We start from the raw sequence: 27,928 nt of genomic DNA, 5'->3' as shown, positions 1-27,928 counted from the left end.
TAAAAAAAGGGTATACAATTATGCCAGTCCACCGAAAACAAAGGCGGAATTATTTACTAGATGTGTAGAAGTATGGAACTCCATCACTAAAAAAGAATGTGAAGATTTAGTCAATAGCGTTCCCAAGCGGATTGAAGCGGTGATAGCGGCCAAAGGAGGCTATACTAAATATTAAAGCGGTAAAAATTACAATGTATCAAAATTGAGCAAGTGACATACAAGAGAATTTATATTTTCTTCTTATAAAACCTGAATAAATTTGTTACTCTTTTGTTGTTTTATATTATAGACGAACTGAAGAATGTATTAAAAAAAACTGTAATTCAATTCGCCCAAATTAAATACACATTTTTTGTAAGAATCGACATTCGTGATTTTATTTGCTCAATTGTGTTACAAGTAAAGTCCTCTCTCGACGAACAAAAACTAAACTCTACAAGTCCCTCATCATTCCCGTCCTACTTTATGGTGCAGAAGCGTGGACGGTGTCAACATCCGATGAGACGGCACTAGGAGTTTTCGAGAGAAAGGTTTTGCGGAAGATTTACGGTCCCTTAAACATTGGCAACGGCGAATACCGCAGAAGATGGAATGATGAGCTGTATGTGTTGTTCGACGACATAGACATAGTCCAGCGAATAAAAAGACAGCGGCTACGCTGGCTGGGTCATGTTGTTCGAATGGATGAAAGTGCCCCAGCTCTGAAAGTTTTCGATGCAGTACCCGCTGGTGGAAGCCGAGGAAGAGGGAGACCTCCACTCCGGTGGAAGGACCAGGTGGAGAAGGACCTGTCTTCACTTGGTATTACCAATTGGCGCCAAACCGCCAAAAGGAGAGATGCGTGGCGCACTGTTGTGGACTCGGCTATAACCGCGTAAGCGGTTTCTACGCCAGTTAAGAAGAAGAATTGTGTTACATACTGTATATCGAACATGAGGACCTCGGTGCTACTAACCTAATATTAGGGTTTCCAACTTTCTATGGACTTTATATAATATATATGACGAATATGTGGGTCAAATTGTGTATTATATAATATTAATAAAGTTAAATAAATAAATTGCGAGAGTTTAAAATGTTCGGTTACACCCGAACTTAGCCCTTCCTTACTTGTTTGAACACACTTCGTACATAGTCACTAATGCATGCAAGAAATATACGTATGTATATGTTTAATATAAGTCAAAAGTCTAACATGTAATTATTCGTCAAAGCGATTATATATCAAAAAGTTGCTACTCATAAACATGCATACATACATATGTACATATATACTATGTAAATTTAACTTAAGGTGTTTAAGACATGTATGACTATGCACATATTTATAAGCAAATTAATATGTAATAATATATGTAACTTTTGATAGCAGGCGGTTACTCTTAAAACAACTATGAACATACAAACATAAGCTTAAATGACTGCAAACACACAAACACATTGGCTGTACAAATAGCTAGTTAATCGCATCCAATTCAAATTGTCATGCCATGTAACATTTCTGCATCACTTAAATATAAGTAACTAGTCAATTAAATCAAATCAACTAACAAGTTGCGACTACTTACATACATACTAATACCGTTTTTGTTTTGCGTTGAGATTTGTGCTTATGTATGTAACGTATGTCTGTACATATGTGCGGGGCGTGCTGCTAAATTGCTTATATATAATATTCACGTATATATTTATGTAGGTTTGATTGCAGTGTATGACAAAGAGCGGTTCGCTTAAAAAAATTTGTATTCACGGTAAGTCGGCGAATACATCTGCAGAAGTTTAAATAGCACTTTAGCTATGCATTTTATGTAGGTATGTCTACATATGTACCAGTAGAGTTATGAAATAAAATGAATATCGAGTAAAATTTTAATGTACAGTAAAACCTTGTTAAATAATACACGCTAAATTGTCAGTCAAGCTTGTAAGTGTATAGTCGACAACTTACAAGACCTATTAAAATACTCGAGAACTTCTATATCTAACTCTAAAAATTGTAAAAAAAAAACGATTTCTGAATTCTTGGATTTGGGAAGACCGCAACGACATTGTAGATTCATAAAAAGCGGTCAATATTTATTACCAAGTACAACGTAAGCAGCTTTGAGAGTATAAGATGTTTCGAAAAATATTTTGCAAAAGATAATCGTTGAGTTCGAAGTGCCTCACATGGCTGAAAACTTCAATGAAATATGTCTTAAAAGTATTCAATTTATTACCAGCTGATTTTAGCCACATACATAAAACAATTAGATAAGGGCTTGTAAAATTCATGAAATATAGCTAAGAGGGAAATATCATAATCCCTAGCAAACACATTATAGTTACACTTAAATACATTAATTGACATTTTTGTGTTAATAATTGCGGTTGTACTGTACTTGCTTTCTTATAGGGTGCAAATATATACTCCCATAATTGATTTTTAATATGTTTTAGATTCGAATTAATGCCAAAGAACGAATCAACTCAATGCCAAAAAAACAAAACTGCTAACCTTGATGCTTTACTAAATGAAGTTGAAGGTAAAATATTTTTTTCTGAGCACATTCTTTATCTTATTCGGCTAAACTTCATGTAATTTCGGCAATTCTTTTCCCTTCTCTCGAGGTCTGAGAACAGAAAAAATCAATGGCAGCCTGATATAGATATATAAATAACAAGCGTTATCAATTCGAATCCAATTTCTTACAATCTTATATCATCTTTTGAATTAAGCTTCCATATTCCACAGAGCTTTCACATACCCAAATATTTATGAACATGTCCAACACTTTCCTTTAATATCATCAACTTCATTATACGGCATTCATCCAAAAGCATTTAGTGGTACCAATTCGATAGATCATTCCACATATCCACATATAATTTAACTTTTAATAAAATAGTGTAAATAAAAGTTTATAAGAATACTGAATACAGGATATTATCAAACACAGACGAAAATATTAATTTTTTCTCTGAAATCCATTAATTTCACAGGAAAACGACAATTTGGAATTCACCTTGACCCAGAGTTGTATTAACCAAAATTACATAGACTACTTACGTTCAGCGACATTTAAATACAAAATATATAATAGATGTGAAATACATACCTTAGAGCAATGGACATGGTATGCCCTGTATTGTGCTCCTTTCATAAACAGAATTTTAATTAATCGACAGTGTGCTGTCTCAAGCACCAGAGGTGTGCAAACGCACATTGTTCGCGTCAATTGTATGTACTCGCATGTAAATAAAGCAGAGAAGGTGTGCAATCAAGACTTTAGCTTAGTTGAAGTTAGTAAAGACGTTTTCCGCTCAAAATATGCTAGTACACACATACTTACATACAAACTAATATATGAATGACACGAACTGCCAAGAAATCAATATATTACTGCAGGTATGAGTATTTCATAGAAAATACGTAATGGATTTATAACCATAACAAAAAAAAGTTGAAATAACAATAAAACCCCATATTGGCCTGGAGGTCAGCCACAGTGACAGCTGCTTCAAATAATTTGCATACATACAAACAATACATTTGCATATGAACATGCAGTAAAAGCCACAATTTTGCAGAATACATTGATGGATTGATAAATTGAGTGACAACTTACGAATATAATGTAATGAATTGCTTGTTTATGCACGCACTCGCCGGCGCAACGAACGTGTTGCTGCAGTTTTTAAGTTTTCAAGAAGTGTCCCTAACGCGAGGGCACCAATGTGCCGAAGTAACCAACGCTGAGGCAGACCCAGCGATAGCAGCGACTTGTTTATTAATTGCAAGTAAAGTCGCAGCCAAGTGTTGACTAAGCGGCGTTGGTGCGGTGCGCAGGTGTAACGTTACCAATGTCGTACGCATTCTGCATCTAGTATTAGTATTTTACTAATGCTCATATGGGCAAGCAGCAAGCGTTTATGGCAGCATTAGTAAAACCTATGGAACAACGCACATTTTAATTTATTTATATTTGTTGTTGTTACTTTATATTTATGTATAGCGTTGCTGTCGACGCGCTAGCCGGCGTTTTGAGCTTTGTTTTGCTATTATCTAAAATTGTTGTTATTGCTTTTATTCTATTGTAGCCTGCTGCTGCTCGCAGTTTCAATACTCGTTGCTCGCCTTTACATTCAACATTTGCCGTCCGTCCCATATACACACTACGCTGCGCACTCGTACTCTATCACCTGTTCATGAAACAATAAGCTGTCAGTGAGGTTTGGATTTCAGTTATCGGTGCACACGAGCTGCTCATTTTAGCGCAGCGCCACAAAGTAAAGCTCATCTGCTATAAATATTTGGCAATTTGTCTAACGTACGTTTAGGCCTATCTATTGTATATTTGCGCGTGGTTATTTGAATTTGAAAGTGAAAAAAAGTCGAAACTTTGCAAAGTTGAACGAATGAAAAAAACAGCAACTCGTAATAAATACAATCGAATCGAATTCGGCGTATGTAAATAAACAAACTAGAGCAGCGCTGTAAACGCAAAGACGTGTGTCAAAATATATACAAAGTGTAACATAATTGAAAGCAGTAAAGGATTACGACAGTAAAATAAAGGAAGTGCGAGAAAACGTAGAACACGTTATATTTGATTTTTTTATTTATTTTGGTGTATGTATGCAAATTATTACGCGTTCAAATTAATATTATATTTAACCAAAAGTAGAATTATTAATAATATTATTAATAAAAATTAAATACAAATATGTCTCAGATAGATACATAGGTATATACTAAGGAGTATGCGGTCGTGAATTTTATAACAAAGTGTATTGAAGATTTTGAATTTTAGCGCTTACTGGAGTTGCTATTTAGATTCATAATAATGTGAAAATACCTGACGTATCATTTACCGCCAAAGTGAAGTGAAGAAACTACTTGCCTGTTGCTATGTGACATTATTGTGAACATTTTTTATGAAGTTATAGAAATATGTTTTAAAAGTGCAGTCACGTGAGTGAATTTTAGAAAGGAAAAAAATTGATCAAAATCATACTTTAGTAGTTCAAGGAGGCTTATGAGTTTTAGTGCTTTGTGGGGATAATGCTACTGAAGAAGTGTTAGTTAAAGGAGGCTTATGAGTTTTAGTGCTTTGTGCGGATAATGCTACTAGTGATTCCTTGTTCGGTTAAGATGTAAACATGATATTAGTAACATTGACTTTTCATTTAAAATATTGAAAGTGCTTTGGAGAGCCTATAATTAATTAGTGTTTTGATACTGTCTTCAAAATGGGAGTTATCGTAAACTTGAAGACAAAATTCGAACTAAAATTATAACTATAAAATGACTTCGTTGCTTGTTCGTGAATTCTTGAATTAAAACAATATTGTAACGATGTCCAGCATGCATATTCGTCAGACATCACTCAGTGTGACGTTTTTCAATTTCGTGAAATAAAGAGAACCTTAAAGGGCCTTCATTTTAAAAGCAATCGAGAAATTGCTGAAAGAGCCAAAGGCTATCCAAAGAAGCGGAATTTGAGAAGTGTTTCGGACTATTGGAAGATGCTCTGATATACACATATATATACATAAAATATAGATAAATGCATAATATCATAATTTGAAGCCGACAACATTAATTTTTACGAATAAATAAATATTTTTTAAAAAATAAAAAGAAAATTCCCGTTATATCTTGAATACATTTCGTATATACTGTTATTAAAAAATAGTATGTTAAGAATGTATATACATATATATGTATATACGTATGTATGTATACAAGCTCTTCATTCCTCGTGTATAAAACGTTTTCATTATGGATTTAAATACTATGTGCAATCAAACAAAAGCAAAAAATTAAATTAAAAATATTGAATGTCAATTTCGATTCTGATAAAATGGATCTAATTTAATCCATTAGCAGCCTTTTAAGTTCTATTATTAGGTGAATGGCCGTCATTGATGTTTCAAAATCTTAGAGTTAGAGAGAGTTAAGTTTATAGTCTAAGCTGGACGTTATGACTGCACTCATTCATTGTTTTACTATAAATCAAAGTTTAATCTGTGAAAAAAATCTATAAATGAAATATTTATGTGTAACCGAACATTTTATAATTAATAATAAATAGAGTGAAAATTTGTTAAACATGATAATAATAATAAGTGTTTCATATGAATGAAATATTCGTTATTCGAAGAAAATGTTGTAATCATTATATAGCGGTTAGGGGATTCGTATGAATCAATTATATTAACATTTGTTTTCATTAAAACACTTTATTTCTATGATAATATATTTATTTAATGACACTAAAATAGTTCAGACATTAATCAATGCCGGCAATAGTACAGAAAAAGAGCAGTAAGTTCAAAAATCATAATATTTGATATAAGGAGTTCTGGGGCGATCTAAACTGATTTCATACAACAGAACACAATATTATCGAAAAAAGATGCCGACTTCATTTTATTAAACTTCTTGCAAATTTACCGATATTTACTGTATAAAGTCAACCATAGTTTCCGAGCTTCCCATATTCGGTATATAGGTAGTTCAAATAGTCTGAGACCTATCGAATATATTTTCTAATATAATACATGAGCAGATCTTCAGTAAACTTTATGCGAACATACATATATATGTATGTATGCTTGATGCCGCATAATATATTTTTTAAATTCTTTATGCGGAAATCCTGGCCAATATTACATTGAAAAGGTTAATTAAGTGTATTTATAAAATGCGTGATATCTACTACGTCTTCATAAAATTTTATAGAAATCTGCGTCATTCAAAACTCAAAGAAATTTATTTACACGTTCCTAACGCAAGTGGACATACTAGAATAGTTGTGTAAACAAAAAAATGCATTTGTTAAGACTGGGAGGGGAGACCTTAAAATATACACAGACCGTCAAAGTCTGTAAGTATATTTATATATGTATTACTATTTAAATTAGCATGCATTAACTGCAGGCGGGTATTTTAATCATTTTCTTTTCACATACACGCAACGTTTGAAAGTGCAAGTATGCAAATAAATATATGTAGAACTGCGAGCGACCTTTGTGAACCTGCCGGTGGTGGCGCGCTGTAAAATATTAATAAACATTGAATACAAAACAAGTGTTTATAAATACACATATACACACATACGTACATGAAATGCGCTGTTACTGTAGATGGCATTTCTGCAAGGATTGTGGTACCAATTGTGTTTTGTTAATTGTGTGAGACCCTTGTGTTCTTTACAGCGCCTATAAATCGAGGTGTTCAGCCTAGTTAATAGTGATTGTGTTATTTGCTCGAAAATAAAGAAGCTTTCATTTCAATTTAGTTGGCACTTTGACTTCACGCAAGCTGGTTTTGAAAAAGCGCCTGTACTTTGAGTGTACATAAATATTTGTAGATTTACACTTGACCCAGGCGTCTATTGTGTGTGTGCGCACATCAAATCGTAAGTGTTTTGCTAACTTTGAGATCTTATATACTTAGATATACATATATTTGTGTGTGTTGTTGCATCGACTTAAAATGTTTACAACAAGATTTGTTTGCTAAACAATAGATTCTATCGTATATGCTCAGGAATGAAGGTGAAAATGTAAGCAAAACAATAGTTTATGAATCATTAAGTGAGCTTATTGCTTTTTAAAACAACAGGTGTATAAAATTTTTAAACTAATTGGAATGAGAATATTATAATTTTATAGTATAGTAAACTAAATTGAAATAGATTCACAGTCGGTATTTATAAACCCTAAAAAAAATATTGAAATATATAAAAAAAATTGGTGATAATAACTTTGATCAACAACTTAAAAAAATATATTTTTTTTTTTGTTATTAAATGTGCGTTAACTGATACACGAAAAATGTCAGAAACACTACATTTTATGAGAAAGATGGTACAACCACGCTTACTTTCCATATAACACAATTTTAAACTCAATCTGATTCACTTTGAAATATATACTACAACAAGAAACAATGCAAATATCGCAATAAAACTTTGTACAAATACTGAAGGTGTGGCAGCACTCATTGAAAAAATGTAGAAATCAGACAATTACTTTTTACGGCCTCGGATTGCGAAATTGAAGACCTCATTGCTTGTTATTAATTTTTAACCGAAAATATCGGTAAATCTCTCAGATATTCTAGAGAAATTCAAAGGAAATCCATGTGAATCGGGTCATAACTTCCTGTAGCCTCCATATAAAGGTTTCTTCAATAAGAGAGCTAGAAAAGTTTTTGCTCAGCTCAGGCCTCAGTTCTTGCGTCACTTTGATCTTGTAAGGATGTTGGCCAAAATCTTTTCGCAAAATTCGCCACAAGGACGACACAGAGATGCCCAACGCTTGAGAACGAGGGGTGAGAGACTGATTTTGGTCTTCCCCAATTTATACGCTAGCGGCAGAAATATTCTCGACACTACGGACACTTTTTTGTCTCACTAGCACGGGAACATGTTGCACTGTGCCTGTGGATTCAAATTTTTCCACTAGACGCTCAATTGTTGATCTGACAGGACGTCATAATCGTCCATATAACCATAAATTGAACGTAGCGCTCTTAAAGTTGAGGTCACTGACTCCGAATTTCGGTAGTAAATTTTAATTTGTTGTATCTTTCCATGGTGAAATGGCAAACATTACTGAAGAGAAATGTCAAAAGAGCGGGAAAAATATGGCGTTGTTTGCTATCCCTATCTATCGATTTGTAGCGTCCCTTTGGAAACCTCTTTACCTCATATATGGAATTTCAAACTTCCGCTAGACTATACATCATATTATATATCATATATAAATTATGAAGTTTGATGGCAATATAGTTGAAATCGATCAAGGAATTACCCCAGCATCCATTTACTATTTATAATCATTTTTTTTTATAATGGACGAATTGCGTGTTATTTTAATAAAAAGAAATAAATGAATTTTCAGAGTATAACATGTAAGTTCTAAAACTAAACGTGATGAGTAAAGTTCAAATCAGGATGTCTATCTACCCGTCCGTGCAAGTTGTAACTTGAGTAAAAATTGAGATATATTGATGAAACTTGGTAGACGTATTTCTTGGCACCTTAAAAATGTTAATTTCGAAGATGGGCGTAATCGGATCACTATCACGCCCACAAAATGGCAATAACCGAAAACATGTAAAGAGCTAAGCTAAATTGTGCTATGGAAGTAAGATTTGGTATGAGTAAGGATCGCACTATGAATTTTGTGGAAGTGGGCGTGGCTCCGCTCCCAACTAAGTTTTTTGTACATATCTCGTAAACTACTAAAGCTATATCAATGAAACTTTCTAGACTACCTTATACAGTCTAAAAATGAAGGAAATCGGATTATAACTAAGCCCACCTGCCACATAAAGATAATGTTGAAAACTACTAAAAATGTTTTAATTCAGTAAGGAAAAAACCTCCAGAAATCTTAAATTTCATTATAAAGGTGGTACAGAGAGGTACAATTATAAAAGAACACACATAAACACAGGCTTTACTGGAAATTCTACAATAATACAAATGGCTTAATGAAAGTTTGAAACGTACGCATACTTCTGCAAATATATTTTAACGGTTCATAAGAACTCTTTATCAGATACGTAGCATATTTATAGGCGCTAGTTATAAATACGCAAAGAGCATAATCTTGGCAGAGCAATAGTAAATAGAAGTATACATATACATATGTATATAATATTTTTGTAATAAATATTTCTAAAATGAAAATTCAAATTAAAATATGGTCAGCTGTCAAAGTAAGCAAATGTGCTTAACATTTATTTCTTCTTTGAAGGGCTGTAAAATGTGGTATCTCACTCAATTATTTAAACAAAACAATTGAAAAGTCCAAATACATATATATAAGCTCATGAATGCATTTATTTTAATATTTACAATTAAAAAAAATTAAATATTCCCTTTGTAAGGAGTTCTAATTTAATTTATTTTTTATTTAAATATTTCTCTTATGAAATATTTATAATTTTTAAATAAAATTTAAATATTCCTTTTGTAAAAAGTTTTGCGGATGTTTGCGTATGCCATTTGGTCGTGCGAATATTGTATTTAAAGCGTCATCAGTGCCTTTGTTAATACAAAATTATGTATTGCTAAGCACATGCAACGACACATGTGAGGCTGAAGCTCACCTGCACTGCAAAAATCATTCGCACATAAAATTAATATTAATGCGACACGTCAATTTTGCGCAGATACTGTTTTATAATTAAAAGTTTAACAGTATTAATTAAATTCCAGAATTTTTTTTCATAAATTTATATAAATACAAATGTAAATTAACATATTGTATAGTCCTAGTGGCTTCTCTTCTTATTTGTTGTGGGCGATTTAATTTTATCCAAGCAAACGAGGGTTAGAAACCAATTTATTTCACAGAGAAAAATATTTGTGTTCACCTAACGGTTGTTTGCACGATTTATAGTTTTTCCAGGTCGATATATATATATATATATATATATATATATATATTTGGCGTAGGAACCGCTTTAAGCGATTATAACCGAATCCACCAGAGCGCGTCACTCATTCCTCCTTTTTGCTTTTTGGCGCCAACTGTAAAAACAACAAGGTCATTTCCACTTGATCTTTCCATCGGAGTGGAGGTCGTCCTCTTCCGCGGTTGGATGGTTTTCATCCATTCGTACAACATCACCAAGCCAGCGTAGCCGCTGTCTTTTTATTCGCTGAACTATGTCAATGTCGTCGTATAAATCGTACAGCTCATCGTTCCATCCTCTGCGGTATTCGCCGTTGCCAATATTAAGAGGACCATAAATCTTGCGCAGAACCTTTCTCTCGAAAATCCCAGGAGTCTCAGCGAATGTTGTCATCGTCCAAGCTTCAGCGCCATACATCAGGACGGGAATAATAAGCGACTTATAGAGTTTGATTTTGGTACATCGAGAGAGGACTTTACTTTTCAATTGCCTACTCAGTCCAAAGTAGCACCTGTTGGCAAGTGTGATTCTGCGTTGGATTTCGACATTGTTGGTGTTGTTAATGCCGGTTCCCAAGTAGACGAAACTCGAGGTACATATAGAAATATCAAAACGACCAGGATGCCTAGACGTTTTGAAATCCGGATGACCGTCTGTCTGAACAAAATTTTAGACATCTGATGAAATTTGTCTTCCTAAGAAAGTTTGTGTAACTAGGAGAATTTGGACGGTCAGCACACCCACAAAATGATTTTTAAAAGATTTTGAAGTGGCAACTCGACTCTTTAGTCTGTTGGTTGTAGGTTTACATCAACAGCACAAACCAAAAAAAATCACTTGAAGCTAATTCTGTAGATATGTATCTGTGGATGGAACAACAGTTTGTTGAGTAATTTTACCTATGTATTTGTCCGTGGCGATAGAAGAGGCGTGAGCCGGAGCGTTTTCATAGTTGGGAAAACTCTTTCTACTTCGCCAAGTGGGTTCGTTTTTTCTGCAACTATACGTCGAATTTATACAATAATTTGCCACAATAGATCCCTGGGACCATTTGTACTTGCTATTATTAAAATTAATAAAAATTATTGGACAATATAGCTATCTAAATTTCATTAAGAAACCACAGAGATTGACCGATATTTTCCGTAAAAAGTCAGTAATAAACACTGAGATCCTAATATTCGGGGGTTTGAGCACTTATGGTTCGCTTTCACTAAACACAATTTGAATATTCATCTGTGTAGATTTGTTTCGGTCCACTAAAACAACAACAATAACTGTATCATTCTTTAGAGTTATCAAAATTTTTTATTATTATACTTCTTAAATTTTAAATTTTCTAAATGATTAGTCAATATATTATATTTATACGAATAGTCCACATTAGTCCACTAAAAAACTGAAACACTTGAAATACTCGCAATTTCACTGGTTGTCGCTATGTTATGCTAATCTTCATAGTTAAATGACACAAATAAATATTTATGGCTTTATCAGCAACTGATAACTTTAAATATGCAAAAATTAGAGTTTTTTTCATGTCTTATTGCTATTACATATAAATAATAAATTAAGCAAAGCACTTATTTATTTTTATTTTTCAGAATCAACTAACGGTACTATATACTTAGCTTCGAATCTAAAATGAGTGCGGCTGTCGATATAGATAGCTCTGAGAAGCTGTTTGTGCCGTCCACAACAATAGTGATACCAAATAATAATAATAATGGTAAAATATGATAATTTACTTTATACTTTGAACCAATATATTAAACAAATTTATATATTTTACAGGATCTGGAAATAGTCATAATAACAACAAAAATGATGGCGCCGCAATTATTGAAATTGGTGAGTATTGAGCAAATAAAATATTCATTAAATACGACAGAAAAACTGTAATTTAATCACAATCCATATATCGGTAGTATTCAAAAAGACTAACCAATTACACTAAAAAATAGATTTTGCTCCGATATAGTCTCTTTTATAATATATAAGATAAAAGATCTCAGTTTAAGATTATTGAAATATCTTTGAGTATTCAATTCTATTTTTTCATTATGCTTCAAACGTAGAACTTATTGGTTATTTATATATTTAATATAATTAGTCCGATATTAATGATTTTCAGTGACAATTAACCTTTTATAGTATTTATTTTTAATAAAAATAATTGCTTTGCTACTTATAATTACTCACATCACTTATCGTCCAATCTACTATAAATAGAAAATTATATCTATGTATATTGCATTATTTATGAACTTGCACTTTGATTGGCATAATTATAACTCTCACAAATTATAATGCATGACTTGCAAATTTATTACGTAATCTTTAAAATACTATACATATACGGTAATATAATCAATATTGACAACGCGTGGTATAGTATAATACGATTAGGGGATATATGTATATTTTAAATTTTAAATGTACATACACACATACCTATGTCAATATATATCGGGTAACTTAACAAATAATAAGTGCAAAAACTCACCTGAATTCATGCTGTGCTCACAGCCGAGAGATGCCAATAATTATGCCCTAAAAAACAAACACAAAATTTTTTAATTACTTTATATAACTTAATTACACTCAAATTATATATTTTATTATAAATACATATGCATGTATAAGTATACCCCATATTTATATATGATGGACCTAAGGTTTCATATGTATACAAAGAGATAAAATGTCCTTAACCCGACCTCAAACGATCTATATGATCCTTATTCTATCCAAAAGCAAAAGTTACTTGCCAGCCACAATCATTATTACAACAAAAACGAGACGACCTTCACCACTGTCGTATTTGTATGAAAATACATATTGGATTTCTAATCAGATTCAATTATAATTGAATATATATGTATATACATAAAGTACTAAACGGCTGTATTCGCAAACAATCATTAGATCTAAAGATGTTATTACAAAAATTCATAGTGATTGTTGTTGTAATATGACTGCCATTTCATGACCTTCACGCTTTTACTATTTGAATATGTGTTTGCTTGTAGGACCTACAATTTCTTGCTTGTTTATTAATTATTTCTAATTGTAGTTATTAAAACTCACCGTTACATTAATCGCGCAGCTAATCCCCATAACCACCATTTTATGAAATTTGCTACGACTTCATTGTTATAAATTTAGAATACCCGTACCTAATAACAGTAAATACTTTGTTGTAATAGAAGCACTGTTTATCTTATTATTATCTGACTGTCCATTAAATTTAGTGTATAAATATTTATCGATTTAATTGTTGATTTAAACTAATCATCATCTAACTGCTAAACAAAATTCACTCAAATGCGCACAAAAAACACACATACACATATAAAAATAAAAACACACAAATGGCGGGCTAAAAAATCCACTACTCGCTTAAGAGAGCTTGAGGAATTTATAGCAGAGCTTTTCAGCTAAACAATTTTGTATTTTCGCTTTTGCTCATTCGCCATACGGCAACACTGTGCGCACAGCACAGCTGTTTACACGTTCAACGAGTAGCAGTAGTGGAGCTGTTTTTCCAATTGGACTAGTTAGCATCAGTGTTGCCATAGTGGCTACATTTGTAGCCATTTGGCTACATTTAAAATATAAGGCTACAAAGCTACACTGCTTATTAAATGGCTACTATTTCTTAAAATTTTCAAATTGACTTAATTTTTTTTTCTTCTTTGTTAAATTATCGCATCATACTACTCAATGCCACAAGAAAATATGACAATTACATTGTGATCATACCTTAATTGCATTGTATATATATGCATGGTAGGTGTAAATGTCACAAATGTAAAAGTAGGGTTGGCAAACCATCGATGGTGATAGTTTTAGTGACGAGCAACCATCGATAGTATCGATAGTGCCGTCGATGGTTTGCCAACCCTGTGACAAAGTATTTACATGCAAATGGTGGCTTGATGAAGTTTGCTTTGAGTGTTTGTTGGCTGCTGATACATTGATGATGGATAGGTAAGCTAATTTTAATGTTAATAATTATAAGAAGGAATAATTAAAAATGTTATATTTCAGATTTATAGTAAAAAAGTCACGGATTGATAAACAAAAGGAAAATGAAGAAAACTTTACTGAAGAAGACATTACTGAAGAAGAAGACCAAGGAAATAACAATGAGCCGTATGTGTTTAGAATTTTGCCATTTCCAGAATTTTATTAAAAATGTTTTGTTTATTTAGTAAAAAGAGCAAAAGAACGAGAAAGTTCAGAACTGAGTGGCTGAAAAAGTTCCCGTGGCTGGAAAACAAAAATGGTCTCGCTTTTTGCAAAGCGTGCAACAAGAACTCTTTAAATATATTGTCACATCTTAACAGACACGCCAGTTGTTCTTCTCATGTACAAAATATGGAAACCAAAAAGAGTCAATTATCGATGGAGACATTTTTGGATACCGAAAAAGAGCAGATGAGCAAAAAGGTTCAATATGCAGAATTTACACTCGTCATGTTTCTTATAACGCACAACTTGCCGTTTTTATTAATGGATGTTTTACCTGCTCTGTTAGCTGAATGTTGCCCGGACTCTGAAGTGGCCAAACGTTTGCAAATTGCCAGAACTAAAGCAACAAACATAACCAAGGAAATTGCTAGCAAAACAACATCCGAGCTTGTTTCAACGTTAAAGAACTGTAAGTTTTCAATAATCATTGACGAAACCACGGATATCTCAATTAAAAAATGTCTGGTAATGGTCGTGAGATACGTTGTGAACTTTATTGCAAAGGATCGATTTTTAGCACTTATTGAGCTACCAAAGTGTGATTCAGCTTCAGTATTTGGAGCAGTAAAAAAGTTTTTGTTAGACAACAATATTCCGCTAAAAAATATTATAGGTATGGCAACAGATGGTGCAAGTGTCATGGCCGGCCATTTATCTGGCGTAAAAGCGTTACTGGAGTCAGAAACAAATATTTTTTATTTGAAATGTACTTGCCATTCTTTGCATTTGTGTGTGAGTTATGCCACTAAAAAAATACCCGAAGATGTCAATTGGTTATGTCGAAATATATATAGCTTCTTTTCGCATAGCCCTAAACGAGTTCATGACTTTAAGGAATTTCAGGAGTATTGCTCCGTGAAACCACATAAAATATTAGGTGTTTGTCAAACACGATGGCTGTCTTTAGAGGGAGTTGTTTCCCGAATAAATGAGCAATGGGACGCCTTAAAATTCTTTTTTATTTATGCAAAATTAGAAGTCAATGCAATTCGATCAAACCAATTGGCTGAAAAAATGGAAGATAATAAAACAAAATCCTATTTCCTATTTCTTTCGTATGCGTTGCCTTTGATTAACAATTTGAACAAAGAGTTTCAGTCAGAAAAAAGTCGTCTTCCATATCTCTATTCGAGTATGAAATCATATTTCTTGTTAATTTTAAATAATTTTATTGCAAAGAACAAAGAACTTCACGTCAATATTAACTATAAAAGCACTTGTAATCATATTGAACTACCAAAAATATTTATTGGTACAAAAGCAGAAGTTCTATTAAAAAAAAAGGCAACAGCTGATGAAATAAATGAAGTGAAAGGTAACATTCTGGCATTTTACATAGAGCTTTTAGATCAAATCAAATTAAGATTTGATTTCTCCAGGAAGGATTTAGAACTTTTAAAATTAATAACACCTGAGGAGGTGATGTCAGCAAATGACAATAATATTTTAGATTTAGTTTTGGAATATGCAGACTTATTTGAATGTGAATGTGATAAAATCATTACCCAATGGACTTTATTTAAATTAAGTAATCACAATTTAAATAGTAATTTGGATATTGACTTATTTTGGGAGAAAGTCGCTTCCATGAAAGATGGACTGGGCGACTTAAAATTTCCAGATCTAAGTGGCTTTGTATTTAATTTATTGTCATTGCCTCACAGTTCTGCAGTGGCAGAGAGAAAATTCTCTTCTCTTAAATTAATTAAAACCAGCACTAGAAATAAGTTGGAAGTAAGTACTTTACATGCGATAATGACCTGTAAAGAACTAACGAATAGAAATATTGTTTGGTCAGCAAAAAAAGATTTTCCATGAAAGATGGAGTGGGCGACGTAAAATTTGCAGATCTCAGTGGCTTTGTATTTAATTTATTGTCATTCTCTTCTCTTAAATTAATTAAAACCAGCATTAGAAAGAAGTTGGAAATAAGTACTTTACATGCGATAATGACCTGTAAATAACTAACGAATAGAAATATTGTTTGGTCAGCAAAAAAAGATTTTCATTATTTTTACAACTTTGTCAATTAAACACAAGAATTGTTTTTTTTTTATTATTTTTATAATAACAACGATATATATATATATTTATAATATTTATCACCAAATGTGTTCCTTTAAGTTTAATATAATAATTTTTAAATACATAAAAAACAATGTTAACACAAAGTGGTTATTTTTTTGAGTTAAATAAAATTATATGAATAAAGAAATTCTATGAACTAACTGTCTTTTACAATTTTTAGGTGTAAAAAATGTATGGCTACATTAAGTTTCGGTTTGCTACACTTTTGGATACATAAAATATTTTGTCAGTGGCAACACTGGTTAGCATTTGTTTTTTTAATCTTCTCGTGTGCGGTAGTAGAAATCGTGTGAACGGTCATTCGCATTTGTTATAACATTTCATCAGCGTGCGTTGCTATTGTTTTTTCTGTTTACATATATACATACGTTTGCGGTCTGGCGATTCCTCACAATTCAATTTCATACTTTCAATAATAGTATTATTTAATTGAAAGTTACTAGAGTGTACATACATAACTAAACAAAGGTGCTTATTTAGTGTAAAGAATATATTGAGTTAGTGTAGTCAACTTCAATGTGTACAAATTGAACATTTGCATGTATACACAATAGTTTAATTAATTTTAATTATTAAATACAGTGTGGTCAAACGACAAAGAAAGTTTTTCTGTTGCTACAGAAGAAGAACATAAAAAAATACTGCTATTTTGCTTTTATTTGCAGATAACGCAATCGTTGCCGATAACGAACAGGTCAACAAAATGGCAAATTTTGAAGATGTGAGTGCAATATTGTTATTTTATAAATTATTTGTTAATATTCAAATGTGTTTTAAAGAATACATATGCACACGTACCAACGTTTTGTTTTAATCACAATTTATATTTTATTTACATAACGCTTTGTGAAAATGGCTAAATCTAAACAATGGATAAATAAAAAAAAAATATAAAACTGGAAACACCAAATTAAACACAGATCGTACAAAGATGTCGTACTGCATTCACCAGTGGAAAAACAAAGGATGTCAACTTCAGGTGAGTTGTATGAAATATTTACTTTTAACGATTTGCCATTAGTGTAAGTGAAAAATAAAATATATGGATTATGTACAATAATTGCTTGACATTAAGCAGTGAAAAATGAAGCAGTGTTAAAGCTGAGTCACGCCCAATACAGTAAACAAAAAAGGCAGAGTTCAAAATATGGCCCATTTTTTGTGAGTTACGTTGAGAGTATAATATTACAATAAAAATAATGTTTTATATTAGTACCCCGGTCAGACACAAATACTACAGTGTGTTTAAATCGCATTAAATATGATAAAAACTTGTACTAGGGGCTTTGAAACCGCAAATATTTTGTTTTTAAATACATATTTCGGCATGACAATTTTTTAATTAAGTATCAAATGTCCTTAAATGATGTATTCCTTTAATATAACAACATTCTGAGAACGTTTATTTATATGGAATTAATTATGAATTTAAATTTTGTATGCAAACTGTTTGTATGTAAATGTGAATACATAGGCTTTTAAAAAATAAATAACTTTTGACTTTTTGAAATCGCACTAATATTTAAATATGTGTTAGAGAATGTAAAATAGTTCAACTTTTTTACTAAGCAAATCAAGGTTAATGTTGAATAATATTACTAGCAAATGTTATGCACATTAAATACTCCATATAAACACTTATATAGATGTGTGTATGTTTATTATATGACAGCTAGTATTTTTTAATATTTTCTCTATCTGTATGATTAACTGACATATATAATTGAATATCACAATGTATATTACACTGCCATACATACGTATATTTGTATGTATTTTTTAATTGGCGAATATATAAATGTATGTAATGCGGCATGCAGTTACTCCGCTATATAAGTACATGATAAAAATGAAATAAAAAAAAAATAAATTACCTGCAATTACCCACTAAAAGTGTACAAAGTCTGTTTTCGTGCATATCGGTTGCAGAATTCAATGTAGGTATACAATATATGTTTCCAAGCATATTAATTGCCTTAAAGTAGTTACAAAACTAGTATTGCAATATTTTTAATCGTTACAACGTGTTTTTTGTATAATAATACTAGTTTATATACATATGTAAGTTGGTAAATACTTGAGCACTTGCACACTAACCGGCATTCTGCAAAACCCATTGGCAAAAAAGTAGCTTAGTAAACTGTGCAAATTCATATGCAAAGATAATATGAATATACATACATGTGTGTAAGTGTATATTTTATCACTGACAGCATTAAGGTGTTTACAGCATTTTACAAAATGCCACAGTTTATACTTGACCGAGTTTATCCTTCAATAACTAGCATTTATGTTAATATTATCCCACAAATTGAAGTTTAACCGCTTGTGTACATTTGTGTGGCTTCTTTCTATTTGCTGAAATAACCGGAAAGTAAGTTTTTTAAATCAATACTTTGCAGACACAGTTGTCGCAGTTCCTCAATCGTTTCACATTGCTAATAACAATTGTAAATAATAGTAAGGAAGAACAGCTGTTAAATTGTTAAATTGAATTACAAATACAAAAATACATGCATACCTCGATATATTTTATATTGAAGGTCTTCTATGTTTATATTTAAGAAATGCATACAGTTTAATGGACGCCATTAGCGTTATTATTAAACGGTAATTACTCACAGTTGCATTTAAATGCATTTTGAAATTAGTTTTGCTATAAATAGGAAAGGAGAAAAACTTGTTTTTATACAATTTAATAAGCTTATTTAATTGCCACTAGGTCAGGATAATAAAAAATGGAAAAAATTAAGTGTTATTATTGTAACTATTTTACAGTACTTTGCTATTTACTTAAGTACTTTGCTGTATTTACAAAGTTATTTCAGCCGGAGTAAGCACTTTCACACGAATGTTCTTAAACATTTCCATAGAGCTGTAATAAAATACTCTTAGCTTGTGCATTCATGCTTATCGCTTTCAGCCTTAATTCATAGATAACAATAAATATTACATACAGATATACATATGTACATATATAAGAATTCCTACTCACATACTATATGCTCATAAATATATTATGTATTTGGGTTATAGTATCGCATTTTTAGTTATTATGACGTGTGCTTTAGTATGGCATTCATCAAATTTTGTCGAAATCTTCTATTCGAAACGTTTTTATAATTAAAACAGTCAACCAAAAGTTAGGCGTCAAAGAATTCGCATGGCATTTGAAAATCTAACTAACGGAAGTATTATAAAATACAGTCTTCTGCTTTTTTTTTGTTCTTGTTGTTGTAGTAGTTATCTATTCTCTACTGCCGCTTCTTTTGCTCAAGGTTTGCAATTAATGTTTTCAAGATTTTCAGAAATGCTTGCAGAAAAAAAAAACCGAACGATTAATGCAAGAACAGTTGACCATCCATAACTATATATATTGATTATTTATGTATGTGTGTGTGTAAATATATTTAGTTAGTACTTTAATATACCATTTTAATGCTTGCAAGATAGAAGAATATATTTATGTGTAAGTAAATGTCTGCATAGATTTATGTATATATATTTTTTTATTAACTGAACGGTAAGCGTCATATGATAATGATTAGTTTAATAATGCTGCATCATCATTAATATTAGTTATTGTGTCGGATTGACTGAGTTCAACTATTCCTTTATAAATATAGATAGATGATTGTGTGGAAATATATGCATTTACACATGTATGTATGTATGCTAACTGTAAATGAATGTAGAATGTTTTACACTACTGATAAGCGTAAATATACATATGTAAATTTGTACATATTAGTGATAAGCACGAGACACACGAGCTTTCAAAAGTGTTGTCATTTTAAGATTTAAAATCGATTCAAAAATATGCTCTTTAACCTCCTGCTGCCTCATTTGAAGTAAATACAATGGCTCTTAAAGTGTTCAAAATTACAAAGGTTGAGTAGGGGTTACTTATAAATAAATAAATAAATAAATAGGATAATGCAGCACATACAGTTAGATGCTAACTGTGCTCATACAAATTCATCGGTTTCTTTTGCATATGTTAATTGATTGTATGTTTTTTTCTTTATCTATTATTATTAACATAGCATTGACCTTGCCATTTGCCGTTTAACACTGCTGTTTTGGCTCTTGTCAGATACCGTTTTCAAATAAAATACATACATACATATGTATGCATACTTTTTTTGTTAAGAATGCAAATACATATAGTTGTCTCCATGTGCATATGTATGTATGTATTTCACACTGCTTATTTATTTTTTTCCAGCCGCGTCATTTAAATGCGCTGCTGATTTCCTTTTGCTTTTGTTAATCTTCAAGCTATGAGTTATATTGCCCAAAATCGCGCTTGCATATGCTTACCGTATATGTGTATTTATGTATGTACATATGTGCATATGACACATTGTGTGAGGGCATGCAAGTTCAAAATAAGGTATTTTCGGGAGCACAAAAATTTACTATGCACAACTTTTTTTTTTTTTAATTCAAATAAATTCATATAAATATGTATGTATGTATGTATGTATAAAAAAACTCGTTTCAGCCCGAAAAAAAAATTAGTAGGTACTGCTCAAATTGCAATGTAGATAATTAGTTAATTATAGCGATTGTTTAAAAATATAATTTTAATGCGGAAAGTTTGAGTTGTCGTCTAAAGGTTATTTCACTATTTTTAGCATTTGAAAATCGTTTAGGTTTGTTATTTTTTATTTGTTTCCACCCCAAAAAATGCTAGTTGAAATATAATAGGTGTCAGTAAAGCCACCTCGTAGATCTACATATGTTGTTGTTGTGTCGTTTGCCCAAAGTTACCTGAGCCGGTAAGCCTAAACTAATTGGAAATGTGTATTAGAAGAGTGTGGTTTAGGGGGCATGCAAAGAGGTGAATAGTAACATGCTGGGACACTTTGTATACAGGACATTTATTAGGTATGTCGGGGTTCAGTCTGGATAAATAGGAGTTTAAACGGCTACAATATCCAGAACGAAGTTGCGCGAGGCAGCTCCAACTCTGCGTCTGCAATTAGTGATGTTTTATCTCCAAGTACGCCATTCACGGGGAGGGAGTCAATTAATGGCTCCTCTGTGAATGACGTTCAGTGCTTGTCGAAAGTCTGCCGCATCCGAAGTCCGGTCAGTATAGTTCCATTTGCAATCACTTGCAGGAATGGTTTCTACCGTAAAATACACGATTTTCAGTATTTCTTAGCAAAAATTATGGACAAAGGCATGACCTGGGTTTACTCAGTTCATTATATGAAAATGAGTCTGGGAAAAGCTTTCGATACCCGAATATATTTTGGTTATTGGTTAACCAATAAAAACATTAATTGTGGAACGTTCTAAAATTTATGACCATTTTTTACAGTCAATTTTCGAAAGAATTTATCGAGCCATCATTCTATTTTTAGATCGAATTTGGAAAGAGTCCGAATAGAATATAAATGATTATATAGGGAACAGAGGAACTTTACACCATTAAATATATTTTTTAAATATATTTATTTTAATTTTGTATTATTTTAGAATTTTTTTTAAACTTTTCACTTATTTATATTATTTTTTTGCTAACTTTATTTAACTTCTTTCAATTCCAGACGAAAACAATTGGAGAACCTCTTGAAAATGTATGAGGAGCACGAAAATGAAATGATTAGCGCACTAGATGCCGATTTGCGGCGACCCAAGCAAGAAAGTTTGGTAGTTGAAACGGAGTTTCTTAAAAACGATATTAAACACATTTTATACAATTTGGGAGATTGGGTTAAACCCGAAACGGTGTGTATTACATAGTAGCCATTTATTCTCTTGTAGTAATATGCAATTTCTTAACAGCCAGAAAAATCATTGGTGAATCTGCTGGACGATGTGCAAATTTTCAATGATCCCTATGGTGTGGTCCTGGTTATTGGCGCTTGGAATTACCCACTACAACTGTTGCTTGTGCCCGTTGCTGCGGCCATAGCTGCTGGTAACTGTGTTGTGATCAAACCAAGTGAAATATCCACTAATTGCGCCAAATTCGTTACGGAAATGGTGCCGAAATATTTGGATAATGTAGGTTTATGAAATAAAAATATTGGTTTTTATATATTAATTTAAAAAGAAAATTATGCCAATAGGACTGTTACCCAGTTGTGAGCGGTGGTCCAACTGAAACAGCTGAATTGCTCAAGCAACGCTTCGATTACATCTTCTACACAGGCTCCACAAGAGTTGGCAAAATTATACACGCTGCTGCCAATAAATACCTAACGCCGGTAACACTCGAATTGGGTGGTAAAAGTCCCTGTTATATTGATAAATCCGTTGAACTGCGTACAGCTGTAAAACGCATACTCTGGGGCAAACTGATCAATTGCGGTCAAACGTGTATAGCGCCCGATTATGTGCTGTGCTCGAAGGAAATACAAGAGAAATTCATTGCCGAAGCAAAGGACGTGCTCAAAGAGTGGTATGGCGAGGATATCAAGAGCAGTCCAGATCTCAGTCGTATTATCAATCATAATAATTTCCAGTAAATATTACCCTTACCAATTTTTTTTGTTTGGTATACTAAATTATTGAAATTTCAGACGCCTGCTCGGTCTCATGAAAAGCGGCAAAGTTGCCGTTGGTGGTAATTATGATGCTTCGGAACGTTTTATTGAGCCCACAATATTAACCGACATCAAAGCTGATGATCCTATTATGCAAGAGGAGATTTTCGGCCCACTTTTGCCCATATTCACAGTGGAAAATGCCTACGATGCAATCAAATTCATCAATTCCAGGTAAGCAAACATTTCCAGGCAAAAAGATAAGCCCAAACAATTCAGTATGTTTATAAATGATGTTGTGTAATAGCACAAAGATTTGTGTATCGCTTTATGATTACACTTAAACTTCGACATTTGTACTGTACTGTATACTGTGCATTCTTATCGCACACCCAATCTACTTTGAAAGATATTTTTAAGTGCTTGGCATTAAAAGTGGCAATAATCATGGCCGGCATATTGATATTCAATTGAGAAAATATTATGGAATTTATGTATATTACCAATTTCCTTCCGAATTTATTCAACATTTCAAAATTAATAATCAAAAAATTAAAGTAATTCTGTACCAATTATTATGTTTTTTAGTTTATTTAAAATTTAAATATTTTTGTTTTGTATCAATAGATAAACATATTTTTTAAAACTTAATTAAACAAATAAAAATATTTTGAAACCACTATATTCTATTTATTTACATTTTTTTTTGCTTTGGGAAACGCAAGACGCCTAATTGTAGGCAATGTATAATTGTAAAAATTAAAATTGCTCGTAATTTTTTTTTTTTTTGTTATAAAAATCAAACTGAAATAGTTTGTCTGCTATAAGTTTCAGAAAATCCTTTAATTAAGTCAATTAACAAATTGTAGAGAGCAAAATTGCTAACTGACTCTATTAAGAAACCATAATGTGATTGGGTTTGCGATATTTCAAATTTATATTTGGTTAAAACCGAATTTCTACTTAAATGTAACATTTTTCATTTTATTTTCATTTATTAATTGTTTATTATATTCATTTGTTTCCGCATCGTCCAAAAAAAAAAAAATTGTCTCCACCCACATATGTGTACGTCCGAAAAAAAAATTAAAAATTAAAAAAAATACACACCATATCACACACAAATTGACATTCAAACGTACACAGAGAAGCACCACTTTGCGCGTATATATTCACAGCGGAGGCTGAGGTACAAAATTTATTTAAACGCGACATCCAATCGGGCGGAATGTGTATGAACGACACTATAATGCATTATGCTGGTAAGCGAAGACTTGTATATGAAAAGCTGAAACAAGAAACCGTAATAAAAGCTACGAAACGACTCCCTTAACTGTGTCTCTACCCGCACACGGGCATTGATTGTGTATCAGTCAATGTCAACTGTTGAGTTGCCCGTTTTTATTTGTTCCCTATTAATTTTGTACAGCTAAATGCATTTCCAAAGACAAAGTGGTGTTGGCGTGTACTCTATAATATGTGCTATAATTAAAATAATGCAAAACCTTTTGTAAATATATATTTCTATTCCTACTGTCATTATACGGTACTGTTTTAACTAGGTTTATATGTATGTATGTATGTATCTGGTGCTTGGGTGAAATGGCGTGTATGCTTGTGTTTAGCAACAAATTATTATTATTATTGTTATGACAAAATCTAAATAAACTAAAGTGGAGTTGGTGCTACTAAATTTGTGAAACTAAGTATCTAAGTGAACGTATTTGAAAAAAAAAATGTAATTTGTTTGCCAAGTCTCTATTGGAGCGCTAGTAATGCTATAAAAATTGGCTTTAGATATCCCTCCAGCAATTTTGAAAGAAATCAATTTTTAAAGCTAATTTTTAGTATTAATTTACATATTGAATCACTACGAATTATATAAAATCTTTAATAAAATTATATTTTATTTCTATTAATTTTTTATTCAAATAGTAATTGTATCAAAAACAAACTACTCTTATTTGTGTACGTCCTATAATTTTATTTACTTCATAAATCTACACATCTACTTATGTGCATTGCAATTTTCGAACAGTTTAATAGAAATTTTTCATTAGCATTCTCATCCGTACACAAACAAATCAGATTGTATGTACTCACTTAATTAAACTTTTCTGTATGTATACTTTTGTTGTTGTTGATGCCGTATTTAACGCTAAAAATATGACTTCTTGTAAAATAGGGAGAAGCCTTTAGTGGTCTACGTTTTCTCCAAAAATTCGAAAGTAGTTAAAGAATTTAGACAAAACACAACCAGCGGCGGATTTTGCAGCAATGAGACCATTATGCACTGTGGAGGTATTTACGTGCAACACTGTGCACATATTCTATTTATGTCAATTATGAGTTTACACATTAAAATGAAAATTTGTTACTTTTTTAATTTTTCTGCTTAATATTTGCACACAATTTTCAGTTTTTTGCACTTAATTTTGAATTTAATTTATCTCGCACATTTTCTAATTGCACTTGCAGCAATATGTCTAAATTTGTTTTTGATCGTACATTTGTTGAAAACCAACGTAATTGGTCAAGGAATTTTAAATTCCTTTAAAGTTTTCAAAAAATACTAAAAAAATTATTTGAATATATAAATTATTAACACTTGAACTAATGCTTTTACTAATAATGTCGAAATATTTAACTATTTCATGGTAAATTAACCGAAGAGGAATAACACAGTAATAATATGTTTAATATTGAATTATTGAATATTTCTATTTTAATATTATATTTATTTAGTTTATAACACATAGTTTTTAGTATGCTTTATTATATTTTACCAGCTGTACTTTTTAAATTTTCTAAATACATATTCTTTTCTTCTGCTTTACGTTTTCTTTTACTAAAGCTCTAATTTTGATTGGCTAAAAGAAACTTAAACATTATTATGGTATACTTGCTTTCTTAAATTTTAAATTATATAATATTATATAAAAAATACCGAGCCTTTTCAAAATTTTGCATGCTAAAATATTTTTTTAAATCGTTTTAACTATAAATTTGAATTCATTAATTTATTTGCTTGCTTAATAAATTCCTTTTGCTTAGTCACGATTTGTTTTATATTAAATATTTTAATAAATTATTTTTTTTTTAGCTTTGCTTATTTTACTTGAATGCTATTGCTTCTTCTTTCTTAACTAACAAAATTTCTAAACATTCTAATAAAAATTTGTTTCCTATAAAAGTTGACACTTTGCCATTTGGCGGTGTCGGATCCAGCGGTATGGGACGCTATCATGGTAAATATGGTTTTGAAACATTCACGCATAAGAAATCCTGTCTTGGCAAGGATCTGCATCCGTTAGGCGAACTGCTGGCGTCGTAAGTTTGCATTTGTTTATAATTGTTTTAAAAATTACAGTAACACTTTTTTTCCATTTCAGTGGTCGTTATCCACCTTACTCAGATCGCAAATCGTCGTTATTAGGTTTTCTGCTGCGCAAACGTCGCCCATTCCCCAAGTTGTATCTGTCACATCTATTGGCGGTTGGTTTGGGTATTGGTCTCACCGTGCTCTTCACCCATTATTTGCAGGTAACAGCAGTTATACTCAAATAAACGTTTAAATTGTAAATTTCACTTATTTAATTGTGGTACTAATTGCAATTTTATTTATTTCATTTTGGCGAAACACTAAAACACTACACATCACAAAATGTATGGTTAATGAAATGATTTGCATACACGCTCATACACATCACATCTTTATGGAATATGAAATAATTTAAAAAAAAATGAAAATTATCAACACATTAAAGGGAAAATTATTTTCACGCTAAAATCGCTTGTTTGACGTCTATTGATCGTTATAGTGATTGTCACCGCGTCCACCACACAAGCATTGAGGGGTTTATATTGTATACACTTATGTCTTATGGCGATCAGCAACTCATCGTTGTGGTGTCAGTGTTTGTTACATGTACATAGATATTACTTTTTGAATGCTCTTCGGCTCAACAATATTATTTGCACTTGTAGTTGTAATTTTTCATGAATAATTATTAGTTTGAATAAAACTTGCTTTATATTTAAGTACATACATAAATGCATTTTTTTCAAAAACAATCCCAATTAATAATGATAATAATGTTGTTAATAACTAACACGCTTTAAGATAATTATTTAATAGTATTTGTCGGTGCATCATACATAAAACGTATACACATTTGTTTTAAACGTAAATTTGAATAAATTGTATTTTATACATATGATTTTATAAATGCTTATCCTTTTGCAGAGTGATTACGATAAGAAATGATAGGAATATTCTTTCACAAAACAAACACAAATTTATCTATAACCAATAAATGCTGAACGTGAAATATATAAGCAGGGTGATGACTTAAATATATGTATTTCTAAAAATGTTATTTAATATTATATATGTATTTAAATATGTAAAGTTATTTTAAATGTAATAAAACTGAATGTAAATTTATGTTTCGCTCTGTATTTTTCTTTGATATTTGCAACAATATGGTGATCGGCTAAGTATGAACATTATGACGGAAACTTGATATTAATACAATACGAACGAATTTTATTTTAATATCACAAAATTCAAATATAATATGGCCGGTAGTGTTGAAGATAAAAAATCAGTGTAGTGTGTGCGTTTTCTTTTCTCAAAAAAATGTTGCATTTATTCTAC

General features: G+C 31.4%; 2 protein-coding genes across 8 annotated transcripts; both read left to right on the top strand.

Annotated features, from left to right (window-relative positions):
• The first annotated feature begins 4,165 nt into the window (after positions 1-4,165).
• On the top strand, positions 4,166-27,717 carry Aldh3b1_1 (aldehyde dehydrogenase, dimeric NADP-preferring). 6 transcript variants are annotated; one of them, XM_054233663.1, is made up of 13 exons: positions 4,166-4,612; positions 12,025-12,149; positions 12,215-12,271; positions 17,431-17,486; positions 17,686-17,744; positions 22,327-22,507; positions 22,565-22,786; positions 22,852-23,246; positions 23,305-23,502; positions 24,415-24,530; positions 26,463-26,598; positions 26,661-26,811; positions 27,036-27,316. In XM_054233663.1, exons 2-13 carry the CDS (start codon positions 12,065-12,067, stop codon positions 27,054-27,056), a joined length of 1,677 nt encoding a protein of 558 aa, XP_054089638.1. In that variant the 5' UTR covers positions 4,166-4,612; positions 12,025-12,064; the 3' UTR covers positions 27,057-27,316. The 6 variants fall into 6 exon arrangements, with proteins under 6 accessions (XP_054089638.1, XP_011190641.2, XP_028899381.1 ...); XM_011192339.3 differs by lacking the exons at positions 24,415-24,530; positions 27,036-27,316 and adding exons at positions 25,454-25,569; positions 27,515-27,717 and having other exon boundaries at positions 4,172-4,612; XM_029043548.2 differs by lacking the exon at positions 24,415-24,530 and adding an exon at positions 25,454-25,569 and having other exon boundaries at positions 4,172-4,612; positions 27,090-27,316.
• Positions 13,992-17,202, top strand: LOC128922597 (zinc finger protein 862-like). 2 transcript variants are annotated; one of them, XM_054233661.1, is made up of 3 exons: positions 14,013-14,413; positions 14,474-14,578; positions 14,638-17,202. In XM_054233661.1, the coding sequence occupies exons 1-3, from the start codon at positions 14,313-14,315 to the stop codon at positions 16,493-16,495; spliced, it is 2,064 nt and encodes a 687-aa protein (XP_054089636.1). In that variant the 5' UTR covers positions 14,013-14,312; the 3' UTR covers positions 16,496-17,202. The 2 variants fall into 2 exon arrangements, with proteins under 2 accessions (XP_054089637.1, XP_054089636.1); XM_054233662.1 differs by having other exon boundaries at positions 13,992-14,413; positions 14,474-14,711.
• Positions 27,718-27,928: the final 211 nt, after the last annotated feature.

Source organism: Zeugodacus cucurbitae, chromosome 6, assembly GCF_028554725.1.
Source record: "Zeugodacus cucurbitae isolate PBARC_wt_2022May chromosome 6, idZeuCucr1.2, whole genome shotgun sequence".
Lineage (NCBI taxonomy): Eukaryota > Metazoa > Arthropoda > Insecta > Diptera > Tephritidae > Zeugodacus > Zeugodacus cucurbitae.
The sequence above is the reverse complement of the archived record's forward strand: the minus strand, read 5'-3'. Positions and strand labels throughout refer to the sequence as shown.

What these genes read in the sequence shown, in the direction of transcription:
- Aldh3b1_1 (XM_011192339.3), top strand. Translation starts at nt 12,065, where the DNA reads ATGAGTGCGGCTGTCGATATAGATAGCTCTGAGAAGCTGTTTGTGCCG. An exon ending in ATTGGGTTAAACCCGAAACG is followed by an intron (nt 22,508 to 22,564) that starts GTGTGTATTACA and finishes ATTTCTTAACAG; the next exon opens with CCAGAAAAATCATTGGTGAA. An exon ending in GACCATTATGCACTGTGGAG is followed by an intron (nt 25,570 to 26,462) that starts GTATTTACGTGC and finishes TTCCTATAAAAG; the next exon opens with TTGACACTTTGCCATTTGGC.
- LOC128922597 (XM_054233661.1), top strand. Translation starts at nt 14,313, where the DNA reads ATGGTTTGCCAACCCTGTGACAAAGTATTTACATGCAAATGGTGGCTT. An exon ending in GATACATTGATGATGGATAG is followed by an intron (nt 14,414 to 14,473) that starts GTAAGCTAATTT and finishes GTTATATTTCAG; the next exon opens with ATTTATAGTAAAAAAGTCAC. An exon ending in CAAGGAAATAACAATGAGCC is followed by an intron (nt 14,579 to 14,637) that starts GTATGTGTTTAG and finishes TTGTTTATTTAG; the next exon opens with TAAAAAGAGCAAAAGAACGA.